At 45.9% G+C, this 27518-nt stretch overlaps 1 protein-coding gene across 1 annotated transcript in view; it reads left to right on the forward strand.

Annotated features, from left to right (window-relative positions):
* Positions 1 to 27518, forward strand: part of LOC119433587 (organic cation transporter-like protein) — an 88100-nt gene that overhangs the window by 60289 nt on the left and 293 nt on the right. The window contains exons 4-6 of the mRNA XM_037700843.2: positions 6435 to 6568; positions 12960 to 13065; positions 24212 to 24300. Coding sequence (XP_037556771.2) covers positions 6435 to 6568; positions 12960 to 13065; positions 24212 to 24300 — 329 coding nt within the window. The remainder of the gene's footprint in view (positions 1 to 6434; positions 6569 to 12959; positions 13066 to 24211; positions 24301 to 27518) is intronic.

The following is a 27518-nucleotide window of genomic DNA, read 5'->3' on the forward strand; positions in this document are numbered from 1 at the left end:
GTCTGCTTGGAAATCAGTGGCAAGAATAGTGCGTTTTGGCGATGCCAGCGTGTTCTATTTAGCGTTTTATCATTCTTGCATCCGCGGTAAACGTACTGTTGTGGTGATTTTATGTACAGGTAAGTTTAAGTACAACCCAAGATAAACAAAGATAGAAAGGAGAGACAGATAGGGACACTGATAGAGCTACGCGTTCACCTATTGCTCCTTTTCTTGTTTATTTTACGCTACCTACACCACATTATGTAAAACTAGTTCGCCCTAACGGCTGCGATTTCCTTCCATCATCTGCGAACTTCTGTCCTTGATTCGCTACTTCCCTCGGGTTTATAATTAGTGCAACGGTGTTTATGTGTTTTTCATAGTACTCGTTTTATTTTACCTCATAACCAAATTACCCGGAGTTGTTGCAATCACCGTACGGTGCCAAATACGGCTCTGTTTACTTCCAATTAAGAATGGTGCCTTTAGGGCTTTATTTAGTTTTTATTTTATTACTATTTACTATTACTAATATTATTTACTCTTTTATTATTTAGGGATTTAGGGCTTTATTTATAGCAAGAAAATGGCACTTGCATCCAATTTTAATGTCCGATGTAAATCTTCGCAATAAATGCTCGAATCGTGCTGTGGTGGTTTATTTGTGCTGAAGAACTGACAAAGAAACATATTTCTTAACTCAGAAGCGTGGAGTTTTATTCTGCGAGAATATATCAAATTTTTTATTTTAACGTTACGGGATCTTGAAATTAATTGCCTGTAGCATTTGCACAAACCTGCTTATCGAGCTGGAATACTCGCAGACGTAACATTGCTCATACTGGAAATCAATACGCGAAGCTGACTTGTTAAAAAAATCACTAATCAACTTTTCAACTAATCACTTTAGCGCACATATTTCAATACACCAATTGAAGTCAGTGATTTCACAAGGCACACCCACATGGAATTAATTGTGAAGAAAGCTCTACTTTTGAGATAAGCGCAATCTGACTTGCCGCAAGAATGCACTGCTGTTCCGCTTACTTTTTTATTAAAACGCATTTTTGTGCACTGATGCTAAAAAGTTGCTGGAATAGCAGTGCATTTGCTCGCTTACTTTGGGAGAGTGTATCTCGCAAATGACCCTTTTCATAATTTGTTCCACGTGGATATGACTGTAGAAGTCATCGGCTACAATTTGTAAATTGCAATATGTGGGGTAAAGTAATTAGCTTGAAAGGTAATTATCAGAGTTTGGTAATTAGCGAAATATTCGCTTGCATTTTTGTGCAAATAATGTCTGCCTCTGAGAATATTCCAGTTCAAGAACTTTAATTGTGCTACATGTCAATGGGGATTTGTAAAGATCCTGTTAACAATAAAAAGATATACTCGGTATGATATACTGTTACCGTTGACGCACAGTTGTACCAGCGCGACAAATTAGTTACCTGGCACTATACGAGAAAAACTTTCTCATTTGAACTCTTTGATGCGGTCACTGTAAAACTGCTAATATTTTTTGCAGAAGTGTTGTTTGTTCCGCTGCCCTGCGCACTATATGTGCAAAAATACCAAAATTAGATGACCGCTTGAGCAGTAGAAAACCATAGTTTTGCTTTAGAATGGCACACTGGAATACCACAATATGACCTTAAAATTATCATCAGACACATAGTTTGTCTCTATACGTACGTCGTTTCTGGCACAAATACTCCAATAATTTTTTCTGTACTTCAAGAAAGCGGGAAAGGACTGCTAACAGGCGCTGAAATCCAAATAAATATTGTGTTTGAAGCAGCGACTGTGCTTTTACTCGACTTTTGAAGAGCTTGTTGAAAGCGAGGAACAAGTGTCAATGCATTCGGCCTTTGGCATGCTGTGATCAGCAGCTTTCAGACGTTGGAAAATGAGGCGGTGATGCGTCAGTGAATGCCTACGTGCTGGAATTTAGTCGATAAATTGTTCTTGATGTGAAAATAGACCATTTGATACGAACTTAAGAAAGGTACGATGTCTTGTTGACTGTCCTGCTTTTGTGCCTGTGAGTTCATACCTAAGCGAGGAAGCAGTTTAAGAGAGCAAGTATTAGAGGAAAGAGTTTGCAAGGGGCCCGTCTTAAATTTACGTATTGAAATGCATGTTTTAAACATCTAGTGAAAGAAAAAAATTAGGTGTGGAGAATACCATATGCTTAAAATTGAACCAAATCCCGGAGCGCAATTCAACTCTAGTGCGACGTCAATAACAGGGTAACTTTGAAACAACTACCAACAGGCCTTGCAGTTTTCTAAACTGCAAAAACCAAACCATCTAAACGGAAAGAAATTAAATTATATATCTTGCTTTAGACAGCACAGTAATTTATAATAGAGGGTATTACTAGACTCACATTGTGAAGGCAACAACAGCCAACTAAACAGGATGTTATTTCTATACTCTATAAATTTTCAAGCGAAGCTTGTGTTGCCTGACTCGTGTCGGCGTCGGTGTTGATGTTTGCGAACGAAAAAAACCCAAGCCGCGCGAAAATAAAAATTGCTCGCCGGGCCACCGACCTCCGGATTGCGAGAACAACACGCTAACCGATTCAGCCACTGCCGTTTTTTTTCGTTCATGGTATTTAATACGAACATAAAACGTACATGCCTAAGGTATTTGCAGAGCGGCCAAAACAGTCACAGCTACGTCTACAAGCACAAAACAAACACTTCAAAGTACAATTATCACAGTGAACAGTTCTCTAAAAGGGAAGCAAAAGGATACATTGCATAAACAATGGATACCAGTCTGGTTGGGGGTCTCTCTGATCATAAATGTCTTTCAGTTGCGTTCTTGCAAGTTAATCTCGTCAACGTTTTACCAAATTTAGTAATTTTGGCAAATTTTGCTTCACGTCCATATTTGCCGGGATTCATGCGTGAAGTGTGCCTCTCAGTGCGCTTTCTGGCAGTGAAGTTCTCAAATGAGTACTTATTCTCTATCTCAAGGAAAAACCTGCATAAAGATCTAATTGGTATGCTTTCTAAACCTCCGTTATACCGATCACTGTACATCGGCTTACCTGGAGATGACATGCTTGCACGAGTCTGTAAAATGCCCATTTCTCCACACTCCAAAACATTCTTCTTCAAAGTGCATGCTGAAACGTTACCTGTTGAAACCTGTTTAAACAGGAAAGACATCTTTGTATCCTAGATTAACTGTCGTCTCTGTAATGTACCGGAAACTATAGAACACTGCTATATTGATTGCAAGGATGTCATAATGTTTTGGGACGTTCTCCAAAGGACTTTAAAAAAGGATCTTGATATCGATCCTCATACGATATGATATCTGATGCCACCTAAATGTGAAGATGTGCCTTTTGACATGCTCTTACTTATGGCGTTGCACAGTTTATGGAAAACACGCATGTCAGATCGGAATGCAGAACCAATTGTATCCTCGAAGCACTGCCGGTTCATCATACCCGCCCTTTAAAGCGGGGTATTATATGCATGAAGAAGTAGATGTGGCGCTGCAGCTGGCGCACGTGATCACGCCATACCCCCAGCCAATCACAAGCGTCTCCTTCCTCCGGAGGAGGGAAAGGGTGTGTTCACGTGTTCGCTTGCCTCGCGTCCGCCGTTTCCCGCCAGTTCAGGCCCGGCAGTCAGATGGGGAGGCCGCCTTTGGTTCGTTCTGCCGAAGAGCAGGCTGCGTTGAAGTACGGCAGCGGCAGCGGGCCCGTGAACGTCTCAAACACTCGGCGTCCCATCCCTCCGGAGGAGGGAAAGGGTGTGATCGCGTGTTCGCTTGCCTCGCGTCCGCCGTTTCCCGCCAGTTCAGGCCCGGCAGTCAGATGGGGAGGCCGCCTTTGGTTCGTTCTGCCGAAGAGCAGGCTGCGTTGAAGGAACGGCAGCGGCAGCGGGCCCGTGAACGTCTCAAACACTCGGCGTCCCATACCTCCGGAGGAGGGAAAGGGTGTGATCGCGTGTTCGCTTGCCTCGCGTCCGCCGTTTCCCGCCAGTTCAGGCCCGGCAGTCAGATGGGGAGGCCGCCTTTGGTTCGTTCTGCTGAAGAGCAGGCTGCGTTGAAGGAACGGCAGCGGCAGCGGGCCCGTGAACGTTTCAAATGCTCCAAAAGCTAACTAGAGTTACTGTATGTGCTCCTTACGCGAGCAGAGTTGCGCATAGGTCCGCCATCTTGCCCGCCGACGCATTCGTGTTAAGCAGAAAAGACACTCCTCTTCAATGCAGGATAAGGTGCGGCTCAGCTGCCGAGTGTGCTTGTTCTTTCATTCCGCGAAGGCCAGGTAGCGCGGCGGGCGGCAGTGCTGGCCATAGAAACTCTGTGGTGCAGGCGCAGCCGTGATGTTGGACTTCCCTCAAAAGGATGCTTTTTGCGCATGTGACCAGATTTGGCGAATAGGGGCGCGAGCGGCGCGTTCACTCAGATGCAAAACTCTGCACCCCAAGGGGAGCCTATACAGTAACTCTAAAGCTAACCTACCCTCCCCGCCCTCTAGGCTTGGACAAGCCTCACGTGCACCCCTTTTCTCGGCAGGGGAGTTTTTTTTTATAAAAACGCTGGGAGCGTACCGAACACTTCGTTGTTACACAGGTATTACTTGGCGAAGTGGAAATTGTTGGCCGCATATAACGTAAGCTTCAAAAGTATAATGAAAAAAAAAATTCCTGATATCATTTTTACTACCAACTTGGACATAATTAATGTAGCAAATTTTTGGGCAATCTCATCTGATTGTCCCCTTCAACCTCAATTTCTAACAAAACCCACAACTGCCCCTAAGTTTCTCAAAAACGTTCTGTCAGTCTGTTGAAACTCACCTGATTAGGCACAAAGTATTTCACCTCACCTTACAACACTACGTTAAAGAACCCCAGGTGATCCAAATTTCCGGAGTCCCCCACTATGGCGTGCCTCATAATCAGAACTGGTTTTGGCACGTAAAACCCCATAATTTAATTTCTTTTACTGTAAAAACGACTTTCGCTGCACTCATAGCCACTTAATATTGCTACATGCATATTGCGTGTTTCTTCTTGACGATGCGCGCGGGCGCCTAGACGAAGAAGACGAACTGCTCTGGGCTCTCGAGCTATCGGCTGATCTGGCCAGCGCTGCAGCTATCTTTTGTAAATATACTTGTAAATAGTCTCCTGTACTTAATCCTTCGTTCGCGTAACATTTTGGTGGAGCGTGCCGTTCCCCGTGCTCACCACTGAGCTCCGCAGCGGCCGCACCGTTCAGCTTTCCACCATGGCTCCCGGTGACGACACCTCGTCTGCTGCTCCTACTGCAACTACAACCACAACGTACGTCACGGTTGCCAGGCCCCGCGATCCTGGCATATTCTCCGGCCAAGATAATGTCGACGTTGATGACTGGCTACGCATGTATGAGCTTGTTAGCCGCAACAACCACTGGGACCCTACCATAATGCTAGCGAATGTCCTCTTCTACTTGGGCGGAACACCTCGTGTCTGGTTCCGGACACACGAGGAGGAGATCTCTAGCTGGGACGATTTCAAGGAGAAGCTCCGCGACCTCTTTGGAAATCCGACCGGTCGGCAGCAGGCTGCAAGAAAAGAGCTTGCGACCCGTGTACAGTCTTCCACTGAATCGTATGTCTCGTACATACAAGACGTGCTAGCTCTTTGCCGGAAAGTCGACGAGAACATAGTCGAAGTTGACAAGGTTGGCCACGTTCTCAAAGGGATCGCGGACGACGCGTTCAACTTGTTGATCTTCAACAATGTGTCTATCATCGACGTCATTGTCAAGGAATGCCGCCGCTTTGAGCTCGCCAAAAGCCGCCGCATCATTCCACGGTTCTCCCGGCTCCCTAACACGGCTGCGACGTCATCCTGCGTCGCCCTTACTGCTTCACCCCCCTCCAATGAGACCGTCACGCGTATTGTTCGCCGCGAGCTCGAGGCTGCCAGTCCTTCCACGTTCCTTCCGCGCCCACTTGACCCCACCATTGACCAACCAGCCCCAGCGATCTCCCTCATTCAGGAGGTTGTGCGGCAAGAGTTTGCCAACCTTGTACAATATAATATAATTTGTACAGTCAAAAGAAAATATCCTGTATTTTGATATGTCCCGTGTAACTGCCAACAAAACTTTTAAAATATTTTTGAAGACTCAGACCAGTTCGTTCCCATTTTTATTTCAAACGGCGTACGTTTTGTGAAACAAAGATATCTGTTCGTAGTTTGCCCAATTAAAAATATTAGGCTCCCAATATACCCCTTACTAGAAAAAAAAGCCGGAAATGAGCTTCGAGTATTAAAAAAATGATTCTGTGCTACACGGTACGTGGCTTGTAGGTTAATGCACAACTTCAGAAAACCTTTTGCAGCAATAACATAACCTTGTCTTCTATATGTACATATTTGGACAAATACGAGATTGCGGTTGATTACGAACTTTCTTTTCAGGTTCACAATATTCTGTGCGCACGTAATGCTAAACATGCTCGTCCAAGCAGTGCTTATTAGCATCCTTCTGGAAGCTGGAAAGGCCTTCGCCAGCGACTATCCATACACAATTGTCCGAAACTCAGGAAATGGAAGTAAGCTGTTTCTTTTCTCGCTCTTCTAATTTCAGGAAAGAACTTTCAATCATCTATAACTGGTCTTTAAATTTCATCGCCGGTAATACGAAAGCCTGAAGATCACATAGCGAGCATGCCATTTTTCCATTAAAAAGAAGTGGTATTCCTAAATTAGCCATGATAGGCAAGCAAAGATTGCGCCTATTTCTTGTGAGCAAGTAATTTCTTCTCTAGCCATAAGTACAGATAGCTTTCCGTCTGAGCTCTGTCTTTGTGTGCGTAAAAGAGAAATAGATGGCAGTTACCAATATTCTTTCGTAAGCACGCCGCTGCATTCCATGCAAGCATCGTCTCATACCTCACTAAGCGCAGCTTGCTGCTTAATATTGGCCAACAGGTGTCTCAATTGACGTGTTTTCATTGTACTTCCATTCCCTTTTATATCTGTTGACCTATTCTCCTTAACTTATTGTTCGCGCGGTTTTCAAATTTGATGCGGCTAAAAGCAAGGTCAACATAACTTTTGAAATTTGTTGTAGGTAGATTAGAGGAATCTGTCAACCAAACCCTCAAGCGTGCCGTGACTTCCGTTTTTCATATTTCACTGGCTTTATCCACAGCTCAAAAAAAAAAAAAGACTCGCGAAAAGATAACGAGAGAGAAACGACATCATTGGGCGCTTCTGAGCCTGCTCTATGACATCTCAACTACAACTTAAGCCCTAATAGGAATATTCAAATGATTTCTGTATTCTACATAACTAATTTACTAAGTAATTGCTGTTCAAATACAAGTCTGAGCAACTCACGATGACTACGACTAATGTGCCGTGGATCTCACATGTCTGAGGGGTACCTCTGTATTTTGAAAGTTGTTGTTTAGTTACGTGAAATACCGGGTATATTGTTTATTCCGCGGCTGTACGTAGCACGCCCATGATAGTATTTGTACCTTATTTCTAAGCAGGAGCATTGGAATGCAGTCTTCACACTGTAATAATATCAGAAATCATCCTTGACGAATTAGTATTTGCTATGTTATCATCACACCCTTCGTTGGACACAGGCGTTTCAATTTTTCAAGCCACTCATCGGCTTTAATACATAACGGAAAACACTCCACGGTGCTCCAAGCAAAGCGTAATGAAGAACTCAATCTGACACTTGTTTCAATGAGTTCAAATTTGCACATTATTTTATAATATACTAAGCTCGGGTGAGGCGGCTTGAAAATGAGTTACGGCATAAAAATATATTTAAGCTTCATGGCATAATGCACTTCATCTTAGCCACAAAATTACATACTATAGTTCAAACGACCAGTTTCAACAGTGCCTGAAGCACAGTTCTTCTGAGCTTGAAGAAAACCTTTTGGGTGAATGTGGAGGCTGTGCTTTATCTTTCTAAATAAATGTGAACAAATAAGGCGAAATGCAAACCGAATAGCTACAAAAACACCAGGAAAAGTGCCAATACGGAGAAGGTGAGGGTTATTGAGCAAGCGTCCCAAGAAAATTTTGTGCTTTTCGCGCAAAAATGTCATGATAGTGGGCAGCATGCTACCAGTTCATTGCAGTCGACGCAATTCACTGCTAATATATATATATATATATATATATATATATATATAATAAGAAGCCAAGAAACAACGTCACCAAGGACAACACCGGGGAAATTACTTGTACTCAATAATTGAATTAAATAAATGATAAATTAATGAATATGAAATTGGATGAAAAAACAATATGCCGTAGTTGGGGGAACGATCCCACGTCTTCTCATTACGCGTGCGATGCTCTTACCAATTGAGCTACCGCGGCGCCGTTTTCCCATACACTTTATGGGTCTTTATGTTTTACTGCTAGAACTAACCCTGGGAGTGTTCGCCAACGCCACCACTCACAAACCTTGGCGGCAGATGTGGAACATCATTTCTGCCGCAGGCGTCACGAGTATGTGATTTTTTTAGGGGAAGACAACTGGTCAATGAACCCACATATGCTACCTGAAGGCATCAATGTTGCCGGATGCGAGACCCTCGTTATGTAATGAACGAGAAGAAAGGGAACCGAGGGGCCCGATATTATTATTCGTATCATAGGAAGCCAACAAATATACACAACAAGGACAACACAGGAGAAATTACTTGTACTCACTAAATGAATTAAAGAAATGATAAAAAATGAAAATTAAAGTGGATGAAAAACAACTTGCTGCAGGTGGGGAACGATCCCAGTAGTAAAACATAAATACCCCATAAAGTGTATGAGAAAACGGCGCCGCGGTAGCTTAATTGTAAGAGCATCGCACGCGTAATGCGAAGACGTGGGATCGTTCCCCACCTGCGGCAATTTGTTTTTTCGTCCACTTTAATTTCCATTAATTTATAATTTCTTTAATTCATTTAGTGAGCACAAGTAATTTCCCCTATGTTGTCCTTGGTGTCTGTTTGTTGGCTTCCTATGATATGATTAATAAAATCGGGACCCTCGGTTTCCTTTCTTCTCGTTCATATATAAATCATCATCATCATCATCATCATCATCATCATCATCATCATCATCATCACCATCATCATAATCTGCCTATATTCATGTCCACTGCAGGACGAAGGCCTCTCCCTGAGATCTCCAATTACACCTGTAGTGCGCTAGCTGATTCCAAATTGCGCCTGCAAATTTTCTAACTTATCATCCCACCTGGTTTTCTGCCGTCCTCGACTGCGCTTACTTTCTCTTGGTATCCATTCTGTAACTCTAATGGTCCACCTGTTATTCATCCTACGCATTACATGGCCTGCCCAGCTCCATTTCTTCCGCTTAATGTCAACTATAATATCGGCTATCCCCGTTTCTTCTCTGATCTACACCACTCTTTTACTGTCTCTTAAGGTTAGTTCTAAGATTTTTCGTTCCATCTCTCTTTGTGCGGTCCTTAACTTGTTCTCGAGCTTCTTTGTTAACCTCAAAGTTTTTGCCCCATATGTTAGCACCGGTAGAATGCAATGATTGTACACATTTCTTTTCAACGACAGTGGTAAGCTCCCAGTCAGGATTTGGTAGTGCCTGCAGTGTGCACTCCAACGCAATTTTATTCTGTAAATTTTCTTCTCATGATCAGGGTCCCATGCTAGTAATTGATCTAGATAAACGTACTCCTTTACAGACTTTAGAGGCTGACTGGCAATCCTCAATTCTCGTTTCCTTGACAGGCTACTGAACATTATCTTTGTCTTCTGCATAATAATCTTCAAACTCACTCTTACACTTTCTCGGTTAAGGTCCTCAATCATTTGTTGTAATTCGTACCCATTGTTGCTGAGTCAGGCAATATCATCTGCAAACCGAAGGTTGCTGAGATATTCGTCGCTGATCCTCACTCCTAAGCCTTCGCAGTCTAAGAGTTTGAATACTGCTTCTAAGCATGCAGTAAATAGCATTGGAGAAATTGTGTCTCCTTGCCTGACACCTTTCTTGATAGGTATCTTTCTACTTTTCTTGTGAAGAACGAAAGTTGCTGTGGAATCCTTGTAGATCTTTGCCAAGATATACAAGTATGCCACCTGTACTCCTCGATTCCGCAATGCCTCTATGACTGCTAGTATCTCTACTAAATCAAATGCCTTTTCATAATCCATGAAAGCCATATAGAGAGGTTGATTGTACGCCGCAGATTTCTCGATTACCTGATTGATGACGTGGATTTAATCCATCGTAGAATATCCCTTCCTGAAGCCAGCCTATTACCTTGGTTGACTGATAGCAAGGGCTGCCCTTTTTCTATTGGAAATTATCTTGGTGAATATTTTATACAATACTGAAAGCAAGCTAATGGGTCTATAATTCTTCAATTCTTTAACGCCTCCCCTCTTATGAATTAGTATAATGTTGGGATTCTTCCAGTTCTCTGGTACACTTGAAGTCGTGAGGCATTGCGTATAAAGGGATGCAAGCTTTTTCAGCATGATATCTCCTCCATGTTTTATTAAATCGACTGTTATTCCATCTTCTCCAGCAGCTTTTCCCCTGCTCATGTCTTGCAAGACCCTTCTAACTTCATCGCTAGTTATAGAAGGCGCCTCTGTATCCTGTTCAACACTACTTCGAATGAAAGTAGCTTGGCTGCTTTGGGAACTGTACAGGTCACTATAGAATTCTTCCGCTGCTTTTACTATGCCATCGAAATTGCTGATGAGGTTACCCTGCTTATCTTTCAGTGCATACATCTTGCCTTGTTCTATGCCAATTTTTATTCTCACTGATTTCGTGCTGCGTCAATATTTTACCGCTCCATAAATCTTTTCCACGTTATAATTTCGGATATCCCTTACTTTCTTCTTGTTGATCAGTTGCGACAGTTCAGCGAATTCTAACTGATCTCTCGAGTTTGACACTTTCATCATGTTTTGCCGTTTCTTTATTAGGTCCTTTGTTACTTTGGGGAGCTTACCTAGTGGTTGCCTTGGTGCCTTACCTCCCACTTCAATGGCTGCTTCTGAGATTAGCCTAGTTACGATTTCATTGATTACCTCTATGTTGTCTTCATGTTCCTGCTGTAAGAAGAACTTTCTGTGGGCCTAGTTGGTGCATACTTGATAAACTTTTTAAAGTGCAAACAAGAGACATGGCACAAAAGCAAGGTCAGACAGGACAGTGTCTGACCTTCCTTTTGTGCCTTGTCTCTTGTTTGCGCTTTAAAAACTTTATCCTGCTCTAAAGCCGCATATTTGCTGGCAAGCACCAGCCTGAATTGGTCTGCTTTTACCTTTACTGCGTCTAGGTGAGCCTATTTCTTCTTGACTAACTTTACTCTTTCTCTCTTCAAATTGAGAGAAATCCTATCCCTCACTAACCTATGGTCACAGCACTTTACCCTACCTAACACTTATAAATACGGCACTATGCTGGGATCGGCAGAGAATATGAAATCTATTTCATTCCTTGTTTCTCCATTAGGGCTTTTCCAGGCCCACTTCCTGTTGCTGCGCTTCCTGTAGAAGGTATTCATTATTCGGGGTCTATTCCTTTCCGCGAATTCTACCGACATCTCTCCTCTAGCGTTCCTAGAACTGATGCCGTAGTTGCCAATTGCTTGCTCACCAGCCTGCCTATTCCCGAATTTCGCATTCAAGTGTCGTCCGTGACTACAGTATACTGAGTTTCTACCTTTCTCATTAATAGTTTAACATCTTCATAAAACTGTTCTGTTTCTTCATCATCGTGACTGGAGGTTGGGGCATAGGCTTGAACTACCTTCATTCTATACCTCCTATTCAGCTTTATTACGACGACTGCTACCCTCTCATTAATGCTGTAGAATTCGTCAATGTTTCCCGCTATGTCCATATGGATTAGAAATCCTACCCAGAATTCTCTCCTATCTGGAAGACCTCTGTAGCAGAGGACGTGGCCGGTAGTCAGCACTATATAAGCCTCAACAGTTCTTCTAACCTCACTGAGGCAAATAATATCCCAGGCAATGTGTAATAATTCCTCAAATAGCCCTGCTATGCTCGCCTCACTCGAGAGGGTGCGCGTGTTGAACGTTGCCAGGTTCAGTTTCGAGTGGCGGCCTATCCGGGCCGAGAGATTCTTAGCCCCCTGAACGCCGCCTTGGTCAGGTGCTCCGCAGCCGCTGGGGATCGAGGGCCGTCGGTTAATTATAGGAGTCATGAGGGAGGCATACCCATGCCTATTGCTTTTTTGGAAGGTGAATGACTCTTTACTGTCAATGAACATACCCTTGCGAGTGTGCCCACACTGTCTGTCTCTTTTATAGCAAAGGATTCTTTGATTTATAGCACGAACTTTGTGGTAAGTATATAGGTCGGTAGGTACGTAAGTTTCTCTGTCGCTTCACTCCTTATACGGCAGATGTGTCGGTAGTCGGGAAGGGTGCCCCAAACTTGAGACTTCGTGAATTTGATATCCCGATAAAAAGCAAGTACTTCAAAGCGTCATTTAGGCAGCGCAATAAGTACACTATGAAGGACTCGACATATTTTTGCATCCTGGTGAAAGGGTAGATCTGTTGCGTCCTCAAAAGAAACGTCAAATTCAAAATTGTGCCTGTGGTACTCGAAGTAGTTGTCGATTTCTGTGTATGGGTTTTGTACTGTGATATTTATATTGCTTCACTACGGTTTGTAGCTTACTGCACTCATTATGAAGCGTTACCACATAGTGTTCGCACTGTGATATTTTCATTACGGCACAGCAGTGATGCTAAGGTACAACTACAGTGTAGACCGCTTATAACGTAACTAAGGTGAAACACTTTCACTCAGACATTTTTATAAGCGTTTTGCAGGACAGTATCGTTTGATCAACACGAGATATCGCGCCTGTATACGCTTATGTTTCCCATTTCTTTTTGCTGATTCATCACTCTCAAATTTGTTTCCTTTTCAGGTTATTGCTATTACAATAACCAAACTTTTAAGTCACAAGTGCAGCGCAATGGTACATGCGAGCTGTTAACCTGTGGACTTGATAAAACAGAAGTGACTGTTTTAAGGTATGTTGACATTTGTGAAACTTGCCAGCTTTTAAGATCTACAATAGGGGTAATAGTGATCCATTGGGCATTTCAGAAGTTTATTACTTGCTTTCAGACTGTCTTCACTTCAGATGATTCTAGTGTTCGAATATTCACCACTAAAGATTCTTATGTAATTGATGATAACATCAATAACTTAGAATGTGTTATGAACCTGGTACAGAATTTGAATACTAAAAAACCTCCTAGGCCGGATTGAATTCCCAGTTCTTTTGTAGTAGGGTTTTGCGCTATGGACATAAGTATCTGTTTTATTTCAGAAGTCCCCGAACAGTGCTGTTGTTCCTTCTTTCTGGAAAAGAGCTATGATGCTACCCTTATATAAATCAGGTGACAAAAAGATTTTATCAAACAGTAGGCTCATGTTCATGTGAAAGCTTCAAATAGCTCATTTAGCGAAAAAGCTGGCGTCTGTAATCTGTATCAGCGAAGCGGAAGGTCAATTCCCATTGGCTGTGATACCGTCATGAGCGTGCCTCAACGGAGCTGAGCGGGCGAAAAGAATACGTACTGCCACGCATGGCCCGCCAGGTGTTGCGTGAGGGCAGAGTGCATCGCCGGGACGCCACGTCACCCTCGTTCTCGCTCTCGGAAGTCTGTTATCAGCGCGTTCCTTGTCCATGCAAGCTCTCGCCTGCATTCTAACTGCGCCTCGGCAACGCCAAATCAAAACACGCCAAGTGTCACTGCGCGCTCGCTTGCCCGCTAGGAGTTCATAACTCGAAGGACCGCACAGCGGCGTTCAATTGGACAATAATGCTTTCGCATTCACAACTCATAATAAGTAACTTAGCTGTCCTCGAATTTTCTTGAACACCAGCTTATTGTCAGATATTTGAGAACATTATCCACGGACATATCACGCTGTTCTTTAAGAATAATAAACAAATTGCTGTTGAAACTCCACAACACTCTGAATAACCTTCAGCTGGTTTCCTGGATTTCGAGTTTCCCCTCTTTGCGATCACGAATTCGTTTGCTGTGATTCTGCGGAATCATCTGTGGGCGACGTTATGTCAGGGTCCCGGAGGAACCCTGAGATAACAATCTTTGCTCCCCTGCTATTCTTGCTGTTTATTAATGACCTCCCAAAACATGTTATATATACGTCTCTACGCAGACGATTGTTATGTACAACCCCGTCGGCTCTGTCGCTGATCATCCGTGCCTAGGAGATGGCTTCGCTGCATTTTACGAATGGTGTGCTACCTGGAAAATCAACATCAATTTTAACGACATTGTCATGCCTTTTACTAACAAACAGACTTTACTTGTTGATTACAAATGCAAATGGGTACCACTAACAAGAGTTTCACACTATAAATGTATGAGTTATTTTTAGGCTGCAATATGCATAAATAAAGATATCACCGACGATTGCGATACTCCCTAATGCAAAATTTGAGCGCCGCTGTATACGCGTTTTCATTTCGCGATTTATTCAGGCATCGCACCGATCGCCACACCGACTAGCAGAGCCACAACGCGTGGCGCTATATATAGACCGGCCACACATTTGCCGCTTCCCGGCAACTGCAGCTTTATTTACCGGGAAACGTTCGTGGCGAACGCTATGCGCGAAAGTGAACTTTCTGGTTCTTTATTTCCCCACCCGGCCGCCGGCTGCCGCGGTTGCGCGGACATGAGCGCCATTTGGGGGTCCTTCAAGGTGGCTTCCTGCGCTTTTCTTCTGATGCTTCCACTGCACCCTCCTCCTCCTCCGCTTTTCTCCTCGCACTCTCTTCGCTCTCGCCGTAATTCATCCCCCGGCGCGCTCCGCGTTCGCTCTTTAATCTTTCGCTGTGCAAGTTCGCTCAGTTACGTCGCCGAGGCAGGCCGTCGAGGCACACCGCCGAGGCACGGCGACGCTCAACACAGCAACGGGTACTTAAGAGCTGCGCTCTAAAAACTCAGACGTCCTTTTAGTGGCTACCGGTGCATCTTTTTGATAAAGTAGCCAAAAGGAGGATAACGTTCCTTTTCCCACCACTATGACGCATACTTTATTTGTTCATTGAATTTTAATTGAAAATATTGACACAGTGAGCAATGTGATTAGTTGCGGACTACAGTTGCCCAGAAATTGCTACGAGATGATCAGTTCGCGCACGCCTTCATACGTCTTCGAGTTTTTGACAGGTCGAACCAACACTCAAAATACCCTTCAACACGTTCCACGTATTGCGCTCCTGTTTCTCTACTCTCTGGCTTCCTTGACCGAAACTTGTCCCAATATCCGTCGGCTGCAAACTGGTACCTCTAAAGTAGGGTTATTTTGGTGCTCGGGTAATCCAGAAAGTCGGCTGTGTGAGAGTCGTCCCAAAACGGGCAAGGCCTCTCCCACCAAGCTATTGTCCACTTAACTTTAGGCCATCTGTGATCCACAGCTACGCGTTCTAAACGTTGCTAGTATGCATGCAAATCATCTCTTTGTTCATCTAACATCGGGATCAACTTATGAGTAGATATAATGACTGTTGATGCCAGCTGAGCACTTTCTTGTGATTGAACCCTATTTCTCAGCGGCTGACACCCATTTCTCAGGTAGCTTAAGCCTTAGCTGCAGGTTTCACTGTTCAAGCGCCAGATGTTCGCGTTCGATTTCCGTTTCCCTCTTCTCCGGCCGCACCCTAGCTCACGGAAAATAACATTATGTTGATCTTTTCGCTCGCTGCCGCGTTCCCTCCGTTTCAACCCAGCTGCTCAACTTTTCTCCATTGAAAACCAGCCGCTTACCACAACGTATAAGGCCTTTAATATCCATTGCGCTTAGAATCAAATAAAACTATTCAGGTGATTTGGAATAAATCACTGGGAGAAATAGCCTAGTCTTGTCGCGGAGGGCAGAATTGTCAGGTTTCTCTTAAAAAAGAAGTCTCAGTTTCCCCAGAAAGGTGAGGCATCGATTACGATAGCAAATTAGTGGACAGTTATACGAAGTAAGGATAGTAGCTTTACCAGCCGTTTAAATTTCTAAACATAAACATACTAACTATATGAACAAGCATGGTGTCACGCGCGCACAAGCAAACATGAACACATGTTCCACCACGTGAACACATGTACCATGTACCAACATGAACGCATGTACCAACGCGCCCGTTCAGCCACCCTCATGAACACAGCGCACGGTGGACGATGTTCCCGACGCAGATGGCTTTCAATATACATCAGCCCGGGTGGGCTACCGGGAGTAGAACGCGCCCTCCCTCCATCCGTACCCTCCCCCCAAGCATTCCGCATGACGGAAGACGGCACGCCTTCTTTCTGCTTTCCTCCTGTGAGTACGCGAGATTGAGCCGCTATCGCTGGCTCACCCTCACCCGCTTTCACTCGCGCATGCATGCATACGTCGCGCGGCGATGATTTTATCGCCCTTGGGCTTGTACGGAACCTCACGGCGACGGCGACGATGACGGCAGAAATGCGCCTGCAGTGTTCATATAATTGCTATCCCAATAAAAGTGATTGACATTAACGCGGAGACGTTGTCTCAGTAATGATACGAGAGACGAGGTGGTTCTTCTCACTTGAAAACAGGAAATTTACGGTGTGTACGTGCCAGCTAATGTTATCCAAGGTGTTCAACAAAAGAAAATTTTAAAAAGCAGAGAGCAAGATAAAATAAGACCTAGCTTGCATCATGTATTTTAATCTTTTTTTGTTGAACAGTTTGGCTAACATGAGCTCGGACATCCTATATGGTCGGCCTAAAAACAGGAACGACCTTTTTTTAGAGCGAAACAGTTATCGGGGGACAGTGAGAGGATACATTGCAGTTCTGATTATAACGAGCCAACGTCGATAATTACCTACAGTAAATTATACAGTCAAAACAGAGTCCCACCACTCGGCGCCCCTCACTGTACATCGCCGGTCCGTAGATATCGTCAATCGGTGCCGGAAGGGAGCAGACAGGGAAAGTTTTCTGCGGCGTCAGTTTCGTTGATAGTACCACCTACACGACATTATAGCCGTGAGGTGCGCGCTCATTGGCTGGTTAAGCTAAATCGAATGAGCTGATTGACTGGTTGAGCACTACATCCCGTGAAGGCGATAGTACCACCGAAGCGAGCGTCTCCGTGTAATCGCCAGTGCACTTATTGATTGCTGACTCGACGGCAGTTAATGTTCTACCGAGGATGGAGGAAGGATAACCTTGTAGCCTCGGATGATACGGGACGCCTTAGATGTAGATAGAATGCTTTAGCATCCAGCGGCTGCCTTTCACCCAGGGCCTGGGACCCGCTGACGCTTTCCTCCCCGCCTGTGACATCCACCTTCCCGCCAGCTGCCACCCACTGCCTTGTCCTCCAAGTACGCTTCTTTTTATTGCGATAGCAATTATATGAACACTTCAACCGGATTTCTGCCGTCGTCGTCGCCGTCGTCGTCGCCGTCGCCGTGAGGTTCCCTATAGATAAAATCTTCGCCGCGCGCCGTATGCCCGAGCGGAAGCGTGCGGGGACGCGCGCTATCACGGAGAGCGAACGCACTCAATCTCCCACGCGCAAGCAAGGAAGCCGGAAGCCAGCGCCGGAGGGAGCGGGGGGGGGGGGGGGGGGGAGGCGCACTTCTCCTCTGCCAACAACCGCGCTCGTCTCGCCCGCACGGTCTCTTATCTCCCCACGGCTCTGACCTTTATGCGCCGTGCATTCGCCGCTCAGTTTCCGTTGAAGCGATAGACCGCACGTACCTTCGCCGCTGCGGCGTATATATGCGCTTGCTGCCAGCGTTTTGACAGTCGTTGTCTGCAGTCATTCAGTGTGATCTATTCACGTTTGTTTGTGCACGCTCACACCACGCTTGTTCATTCAGTTAGTAATAGTCGGGCCACATTTTCCAACGCACGCTACACATGCAATGCTGCCCGGAACGGCAGTGCAGCGCTACAGGTGTGTCCCTTCGCACGCGCTGCCCATGGGAAGCGCTTTTCATCAACACCACCGTTTCACACGTGCTTTCTCGTAGTCATCGAGTCTCTTTTCATGTCGGTCTACTTACGCCGCAGCACACCTGCTTACTTAATCCGCTCATGTTTACTACAATTCATGTTGCTACCAAAGCCGCTCACCTTACTTCGTATGACATTGCTGTGTTGCTATCGCATTCATTGCTTCGCCCTTAGGGTGAAACTGTGACATTTTCTTGTCACACAATGCCACTATTTTGTGCACGCGCTTCGCAACGTGTCGCAATCGTAGCCCACCACAGTTCAGAGCACTACGCGTCCACTACACAGCGGGTAGCTCATGCGCCTACGTGGCGCAGTTGCGAAGGGACCCGTGCCTATACTTCGCCGTCGTGGTCACCGACATCACCTTCGCGCAGAAGCCGTCTGGCGGTGCTATCCTGGTTAAATACTTCTATGTTGCGATGGCTGGTCGCCCACGACAAAGTATCAACGACCGCCCATTCAGCGTCTGTGCCCCCAGCCGCACATAAGCCGCCAATTTTATCGACGCGTATTTGAAGCAGTGCTAGCTGGTGGGTTTCATAATAAGTCCGGAGGTGGCAGTGCTTCTGACAACTGAAGCGATAGTCAGTACGTATGACCCTTGTACTTGTTCCAAGCTTCGGCGGCTCCACGAATCCTTTCCTCGGCATACGAAAGTTTGGCGAGTTCGCCCGAACTGTGACTGTCACCCAAAGAGTCTGCAATCTGCAGCCATTGCACACGATCGACTTGGAATCCACGAAGCTCAAGGAGTGCCAAGTTGAACACAGAAAGCCGCAGACTGCATGCGGCAGTGGACGTCAGAATCTGGGTGGCGTCTTCAAGTCTTTGTGATAGTGTTGCGATAGCTCGAGTTATATTGACCATGCTTCTTTATGCCGTACCGGTCGAGGAACCAGACGCCGCGTCAACGGACAGTGCGGCGCTCGCGGTGTTCAGAGCAGTGGGATCCATGACAAAGGAAGCGTGGATGGCATGCCTCGGTGGCTCGGAGGTCGATGTAGTTCCTGGTACAGCATCCTTGACAAGGAAAGCGGTGAAGGTGTTTCCTCGCAGGAAGAACCCAGGAAGGCGAGAGCCATAAGGAAGAAAGGCCTCCGCAGTATGCTGCTTACGGCTGGAGCGCCTTAAGACTGGGCTTTTGTCCACTGCTCCATTGTTCTGGAAGCCGACAGCTGGCCATCCGCCAGGGTGCCTCTTTTCCTCTAACTTCTTTCTCCTTGTTCTCCCCTACAGGCTATTCCATGCAGGTTTTACTGGTAATTTATATATATAAGTGAAGCAAAGAATCACAGTAGCCGATACAGAAATAGGTCAAGAAATAGAAGCACGTAGCAAAAACATATAACAGGACTTTACTGACGTTTCGCCCACGGGCCAGCCTTCATCCGGCCTTCTTCTTATGAAGGCCGGACCCCGACCGAAACGTCAGTTAAGTCCTGTTATATGTTTTTCCTACGTGCTTCTATTTTTGCACTATATATATATATATATATATATATATATATCTATATATATATATATATATATATATATATATATAATTACATGTATGTGGGTTTCTGTAAAAGCGACATGGCCACAGCACATAGGTTCCAGCAAACCAGCCTGTATAAGCACAGCATGCAGACCTTCAAAGTAGGGCCAATGAGTAGCCTCTGTTGTTCGTATGAAAAGAATAAATAACGACATAATACACGTACCACAGGGTGTCCCGTCTACCATACACCAAGATTTTAAGATATCCAAAGGCCACGAAGCTGGACAGAACCAGGGTAATGTTGTTTGCTGTCGCTTTGAGATGCTCAGATTATTTTACAGCGTAAGCTGTTATGGGCTCATTCCAATAGCCGTTTCGGTTCGCGATGATGCCACCACCGGCGTTTGGCCGTAACCGCTATCGCCGAAAATGCGAAAAAAGAAGTACCCGCTCTTTGCCGGGATCGAACCCAGCGCGGACGACCCGAGCCTCCGCCAGTATGGTGAAGCCATCTAGTTAAAGTGCCTGCAACTGCCGCGCGCACAGGCGCAGACGACGAGATGCGATTCAGACGACGCGCTCAATCAACGCTATCCCGATGTTAGATGTGCGCCACGTATTCTGGGTACCTCTTCGGTACATGTTATGACGTCTCCTCGAAAGGTACGAACCGCTGCTGAAGAAGCGAATCGTATAGCTATACATGCGCGGCTACAACCAGGCATCATTGGGCTCAGCAGACTACTGTGCAGAGAGCATTACAAGCTGCAGCTTGCCGTCGACGCCGGGCGGACATGTCAGATCGTTCTCGTGAAAATCCAGGCGAAGACACTTTGCCACGAAGACTCTGTGAGAAGGCGTGATGGCGTTTGGTTGCGCACATTTATTTATACACTATCACAGACGCTGTTGCTCTTGCCGCCGTTCTTGCAGTCTTGTCGCCATTCTATTTTCGCGCTCAGCTCGCACGTGCTGAGAGGCCGAGGCGCAACATCATCGGCGTCGTCGAGACGCTGACGGCTCACCATAAAGCGCCCCCTCTAGCGAGGTAGCCAGTGGGCTGAGGAGCGATCTCTATGAACAGCTGGTAGGTTCTGCTGTTGCGAAGCGCGTTCGTCTGGTGTTTGGGGGTGGCCTGTCGTCTTCAGGAACGGCGTCGGTGTCGAGGAAGGCCGGCTTAATGCGGTCAACGGAGACACTGTCTTCGCGTCCATTAAGAAGCAGGACGAAATGCTTCGGGCAACGCTTGACGACATTAAAGGGCCCGTCATAAGGCGGCTGCAGTGGTGGTCTGACTGCATCTCGCCGTACGAATACGTGTGTACAATCGCGGTGTTGTGCGTGGTGCCGAAATTGGAGCTACTCTTGCGCCGCTAAACCAGCTTACGCTGTGACTGTGCTGTGTGTTCCGCGCAGGCCTGTGAGTTTTTTTTATAGCGAAGCTATATACCTCTACCAACCAACGGGTCTTTCGTGTGCCCAGCAAAAAACTTCCGCTAAAGTGGGCCGATCCTGGCGATTGTGCAGAAAGGGTCCAAGCTCATTGGCACATACCAGGGACGAAAAAGAGATAACAGAGAGGAAGACAGAGAGAAAGTAAGACTGAGAGAGACAGAAAGAAAGCGAGAGAAGGAAAGAGAGAGAAGGAAAGAGAGAGAAATAAATAAATAAATAAATAAAGAAAGCCCGAGAGAAAGAAAGATAGAAAATCACCACGAACTTCAGAGAAAGAGAGAAAAAAAGACAGAAATAGAGAGCGAAAGAAAGATAGAGACAGATAGAAAGAGAGCAAGATAAAAAGAGATAGAGAGATAAAGAGAGAGAAAGGAAGAAAGATATATAGAAAAAAAGAAAGAGAGAGGAACAGAGAGAAAAGAGAGAGAGAAAGAAAGAAAATCGCCACGAAGGTCAGATACACACACGACAAGCTTCGCTTACCGCCATTTTCTCTACAGGGGAACGGCTGGTGATTTTTTTTTTTTTTGCATTCCGCCTAAATACATAAATAGTCTTAACTAATAAGTTGCTCAAATATTACAATAACACGAAAAGTGTCAATGAGAAAATTGTAGAGCAAGAAGAAAAACTCCCGATACAGCTTTCTGTTGCTCAATATGTGCCACATGAAAATGCTTTTCCGAGCGTGAAAGAAGCCCGCGAATACACGCAAAATAGCCGCGCGACAGGCCGCTTGAGGCACTTTGCGTCTATTCGCGGGCTTCTTTCACGCTCGACCCGCTGTGGTTGCTTAGTGGCTGTGGTGTTGGGCTGCTAAGCACGAAGTCAGTCGCGGGATCGTATCCCGACCACGGCGGCCGCATTTCGATGGGGTGAAATGCGAAAACACCCGTGTACGTAGATATAGGTGCAAGGTAAAGAAACCCGGGTGGTTCATATTATTCCGGCGTCTCCCAATATACGGCGTGCCTTATAATCAGATCGTTGTTTTGGCTAATTCCATAATTTAATTTTGCTGTCACGCTCGGAAAACAAAGTCGCAGCTTCGCCCGAAAGGCGGAGCATCGATTGCGATAGCAAATTAGTATTGCTTCGTATACGAAGCAAGGATAGTCGTTTAATGGGCCATATAAAGTCGTAAACATTTGCTTACTAACTAAATACACAAGCACGGTGGCACGCGCGCAAGGTAAACATGAACAGATCTCGCTCGATGACCGTGGAAACTCGCTGTGAAAACGCCGGAATGAGAAAGCGCGCCAACAGCACAGGGCAAATGGACCTTCGCGTTGTTTCTCGTCTCGCTTCAACGCGAACTTAACGTCGAAAGAACAGCGCACCGGCACTAGGCGCATGCACTTTGTCCCCATCGCAGATCGCTTTGAAGATGAGGCCCGCGCGGGCGGGCTCTTCGCCCACCTGGCAAATCACTTTCAAGATAGGGCGCCCGCGCGGCCGCACTGTGAGCAGCAGCGGATGGAGCATAACGCACCCCCTCCCTCTCCCTCACCGTCGCATCACCGCTGTGCCTCGCGCGCGAAAGAAAACCGCGTGCTTCCGGCCTGCTTTCCTCCCTCGCGTGCGCTACATTGAGCCGCGATTGCCGGCTCACCCTCGTACGCTTCCACTCGCACACACAGCGTACGGCGCGCGGCGACGATTTTACCGCCGTTGGACTTTATACGGAACCTCACGGCAATGGTGACGGCAGAAATGTGCTTGGAGTGTCCATATAATTGCTATCGCAATAAAACGCTTTTATATTGCTCGTATCGAGCAACCGAAAGCTGTATCGGGACTTAAGCGTATCGAGCTGTATCATACAGAGCATAAACTTGAGCAATGCATGAGACTACATTCTGCAAGCTCTTTTCCAAACCCATTGACGCATTTCTTGCATAAAAAAATCAGATGTCATATTTCACTATTCCACAGAGCGCGTGCTTTTATTGCTGCACGAAAAATGCAATGAACGTCTTCATTTTGCCAAGGATGGTTCCATTTTTTCAATCTGAACTGATACATGGCTCCTTCCTTCGAAGCCCATCATCACTAAATTCACGACATCTCATTCGACATTATCAATGACTGCAGACCTTGCAGCCATTCGTGCTCCTATAGAGTTCAAGGTTAAAGAATTGTCACCAGTCGGAGTGCAGTGTCTTAGGCCGCCATTCTATCACGGACGTATCGAACAACTAGTTGTAGACACCAGACTGTTTCCGCACCACGCAATTGACAAGGGAGAATTTAACCATCAAGAGATGGCGGTTCACTTTGGCAATTCTTGAAAATACAGTCCAGATAATGCAGTCCGATCGTCCCGCAATGGTCTTGTCCACTGTTTGCCTATATAACTGTTGATAACAGAACATATGCAGCCCCAAGGCTTCCCTCACTCAAATGCTTGCTTCCTTTGGTTGATTGGAAGCTCAAAGGAATTTACCAACACACATCTCAATGGCTTGGATCCACGTCCGTAGTTCCGTGTGCCACCATGATACTACGAGCTGAAGAAACACTTTCTGTGCCTCCTGTGGCTCTGTATAGCTTTCAAGAAAACCCATACCTGTTTATTCCACATCGGGATGGCTGCCAACAAAGCTTGCTATACCTGCGGCTGCACGAAGACAATAAGGCCGATCCTTTGCGACTTCCCTCGCTGCAGTGTGGCTGAAAAAGTCTTCTTGATGGACATTGATAAACTAGGTGATCGCTCTTTGTCGGAGGAACGAATTCTGGGCTATATACAAGTAGGTTGCGACTGTGCTCAACACAGAGAAACGCGGTGTTTCGCTGCTTGATGGTATGCAAGCTGTGTGACACACTATAAGTATAGCAGGACAATGCAGCGCGTTTATCTGCACACTTGACAGTCTTTGTTTCTTCCCTTTGTCCTTGTAATAGCTTTATTCTTTTTTTTCCTTTACCCAGCAAAGGGAAACGAGCAGGTACTTGGGCCCTCCTTCCCAATGTTATTCCTTCTCCTCCTCCTGAAGTTTTAGACTTACATTAGTAGTATTGTTCAATTACCTCTAATTATAGAACACGTTCTCGAATTGCGAATTAGTAGATATGCGTGCTTAATTAGTGGCGTCTTGAAATTGTGCCAGCTGTCCTGTATAGCGTTGTGTAGGGGTTAAATTAAACAAATGAATTAGAGTGAACAGCCTGAAACAATTTACTCTAATGTGGTTCATGAATCCTAGGTGCTCGGATCTTGGTCCGGGCTGCACACGACTGCACAACAACAAAACGGAATTTCCTACCTGCTGCGAACAGAGATGCTACGCTACAAGTAAGTACTTGTTTAGAGTAAACAAGCACATGCACGCAAGCCCGCACACACCCACATACAAATGTTTCGGTGCACGAGATGCAAGTGGCATTTTGATCTATTACCAATATATAAATCTGTGTAGTGATAGAGATTTTATTAAACGCAAAGGAGCGAAAATACTATGTATACAAGTGTTCTAATTCCATTTGGAGACACTAACATATTACTCAATACTCGTCGCACCAAACTTAATACATTAACAAAAGCATGTAGTCGCTTTTGCCCGGTCTCCTCGGTTAACTATGCGAGGCATGGTGCTCGCGTACCGTCGGGCGTCGTGTGGAAGGCAACGTCCACTTAAAAGGGTGTGGAACAGGAGTTGGGTAGGCTCTCCATGTGGTAATTTGCTTAGCACTTTCCGCGCTCTGGGTGGCGGCGCGGGTCCATGCGCCCTGGCAGAGGTCGTGAGTCGACTAGTTCCGAGGTTTCGCCAAAAGCGCGTACGAGATCGCGACCCTGGTGAGTTTAGTGAAGTCGGAGCTGGTTACCATTGCCCCGATGTTTGATAATGTGTTCAAGTCTAATAAGTATTGCTCTTAGTATGGATATCACAAGTAAGCTGTACACATTTTTGAAGCATAATGCTCACTTATTGACTATTCAAGGAAGAATTGAACTAGAGTAGAAAACACTGCCTTCTTAATTTCGCCAGCGATGAGAAAGCCGGAGTCAGCCACATCATTCTTGGTTGGAGAGGTGAATGATAATAATGAAATAAGAAGAGTTATGAATATGTCCTCATTGTCACAACCCGTCTTATCACATTTCCCGCACCTGTAACGCACTCAAAAGAACCATTTCAAGTGTGAGTCACGTCTAAACAGAAACATTGGCAGTTTCCCCCGAAAGGCGAAGCATCGATTGCGATAGCAAACTAGTGGACAGCTAGTGATGGTAGTTTTATCGGCCGCATAAACTTGTAAACATAGGCATACCAACTAAAGCAATAAGCATGGTATCACGCGCACAAACGTAAACATGAACGCATCGCAGTGACCGCGGAAACTGGCTGTCAAAACGCTGTAGCGAGTAAGCGCGGCAGCAGCAGCGAGCCAATTGACCTTCGTCACGCCACTCGCATCGACGACAACTAATCCGCGAAAACATAACGCCGGGATAAAGAAATGTTCCCCCGCTGACGATGGCTTTCAAGATACAGCCGCACGGACAGGAGCACGCGGCGTAGTACGCGGTCTCCCTCCTTGTTACCTTCCTCCCGGAGCTTTGCGGAGCCTTGCGGCACGGCGGGCGCGCGCGGTCACTCGGGCGGCGCGGAGTAAACGCGCCCCCCCCCCCCCCCCCCCCTCCGTACCCTCCCTCCGGAGCGTTGCGCGCGACTGGAAGACGGCGTGCTTCCTTCCCGCTTCTCGCCCTTGCGACCGCGCGATCGAGCCGCGATCGCCGGCTCACCCTCGCACTCTTTCACTCACACATAGAGCATACGGCCCGCGGCGATGATTTTATCGCCCGTGGACCTTATACGGAACCTCACGGCGACGATGACGGATACGCCGACGGGTGAAATGCGCCAGGAGTGTCCATATAATTGCTATCGCAATAAACAGCGGTATAAACTTTAGCTGAAAACGCTTTCGCTGAGACTGGCTGGAACTGTCAATCTGATGGTTGATAGAATAAGAAAGAGCATATTATGGTCTGAGGAAAAAAATATAGTTGCTTGAGTTTTAGAAATTAGTTAACAGGTGATACGGCTTTCGTGGTATGTTCGTTAAGGTCGTGTAAGATATTACATTTTTCAAAATAGGTGGCTAATGATCACTTGTTGGGCCTCTTTCTTACTTACCATACTCAAAAAGAAATCGTTTGCATTTCTGTCACTGCAATTCTCAAAACACTTCTCTCGTAGCGGCGCCCGCCGTTATCAGTGCGTGATCGGCGAAAGACCGGAGACGACTTTAGTCCAACCCGCAAGCAAGCGAAAGAAGCCCCGTCTTTATTTCCACAGCAGTTTAAGTGGAACCAGCGTGGCGTCAGCGACACGTGGTTCCATACATGCGTCAGGCACAATGAATTGGCGCGTCATGCGGGAGTGTGCTTTCAGCCGCGGGGAAATACATTCCAGCACAACTTTCTCAGCAGTTTCGGAAGATATTTCATCTTATGAGGTTCTAGATTTCTTGCTGGTTATTGAACAACCCCATGGTATGTTGGGAAATTCACGTGTTTTAGCAATAAAACACAGCTAGATAAATTTATATAAGTTGCATGAAGCTTCGTGTATTATAAAACATAGATATTAAAAGTTTCCTTACTGGTTGCAGTGATTTGTTTGGAAAGCATTTATTAGCATTCTTGTTGTTTTGAATGACGTAGTTAAGCATTCGAACAAGACGTTGGCGCGTAGAGGTCAAACGTAGTGCATGTCATGGGGTGGGTCACGTAGGGTGTTTTCAGCCGTCAAGTAGGGTTTTGTTTTCATTGAAAATGTGCTTGGCCACTCTGTCCAAAATGCTTCCCTGGATCCCTAAGATCCGACTGAGCATAGCGTGACGTTGCGATGGCTTGGTTCCCCGCCGAACGCACTGCGCGTCTATAGAGGCTTTCTACCCCTCCACTTGCCGGCCACTCATGCGGCGTCGATACCAGGAGAATACAACGGCAGTGGCGCCTCCGGCGTCTAGTGTCTGCGTAATCGCTATTGCAGTGAAACATGACTAGAGCAGAAGGTCATATGTATCTATACCTATGGACCCCGAAATTTCAATGAAATACGATTTCAATGAAATACGATTTATTTTCCCTCTTACAACCCCTTCCCCCATTTTGCGGCTACTGGCTGCTGCTGTCTTGCACAATGCACTATTCCCTCACATAACGAGGGAATAGTGCATCGAATAGTGCATCGAAATCCCGGCCACGGCGGCCGCATTTCGATGGGGGCAAAATGCGAAAACACCCGTGAACTTAGATTTAGGTGCACGTTAAAGAACCCCAGGTGGTCCAAAATATTCCGGAGTCCTCCACTACAGCGTGCTTAATCATCAGATCGTAGTTTTGACACGTAAAACTTCATAATTTAATTGCACTTTAGGTGAACAGCTACAAAAAATGACAGGCAATTGCACCTTAAGACCAGAAAAAACCTAGCGCATGACGGCAATGAACCATAACAACCACATTATTTGACCGATGTGTCGCACTAGTATAGTACTGAC

Source organism: Dermacentor silvarum, chromosome 11 (genome assembly GCF_013339745.2).
Source record: "Dermacentor silvarum isolate Dsil-2018 chromosome 11, BIME_Dsil_1.4, whole genome shotgun sequence".
In the NCBI taxonomy this organism is placed as follows: Eukaryota; Metazoa; Arthropoda; class Arachnida; order Ixodida; family Ixodidae; genus Dermacentor; species Dermacentor silvarum.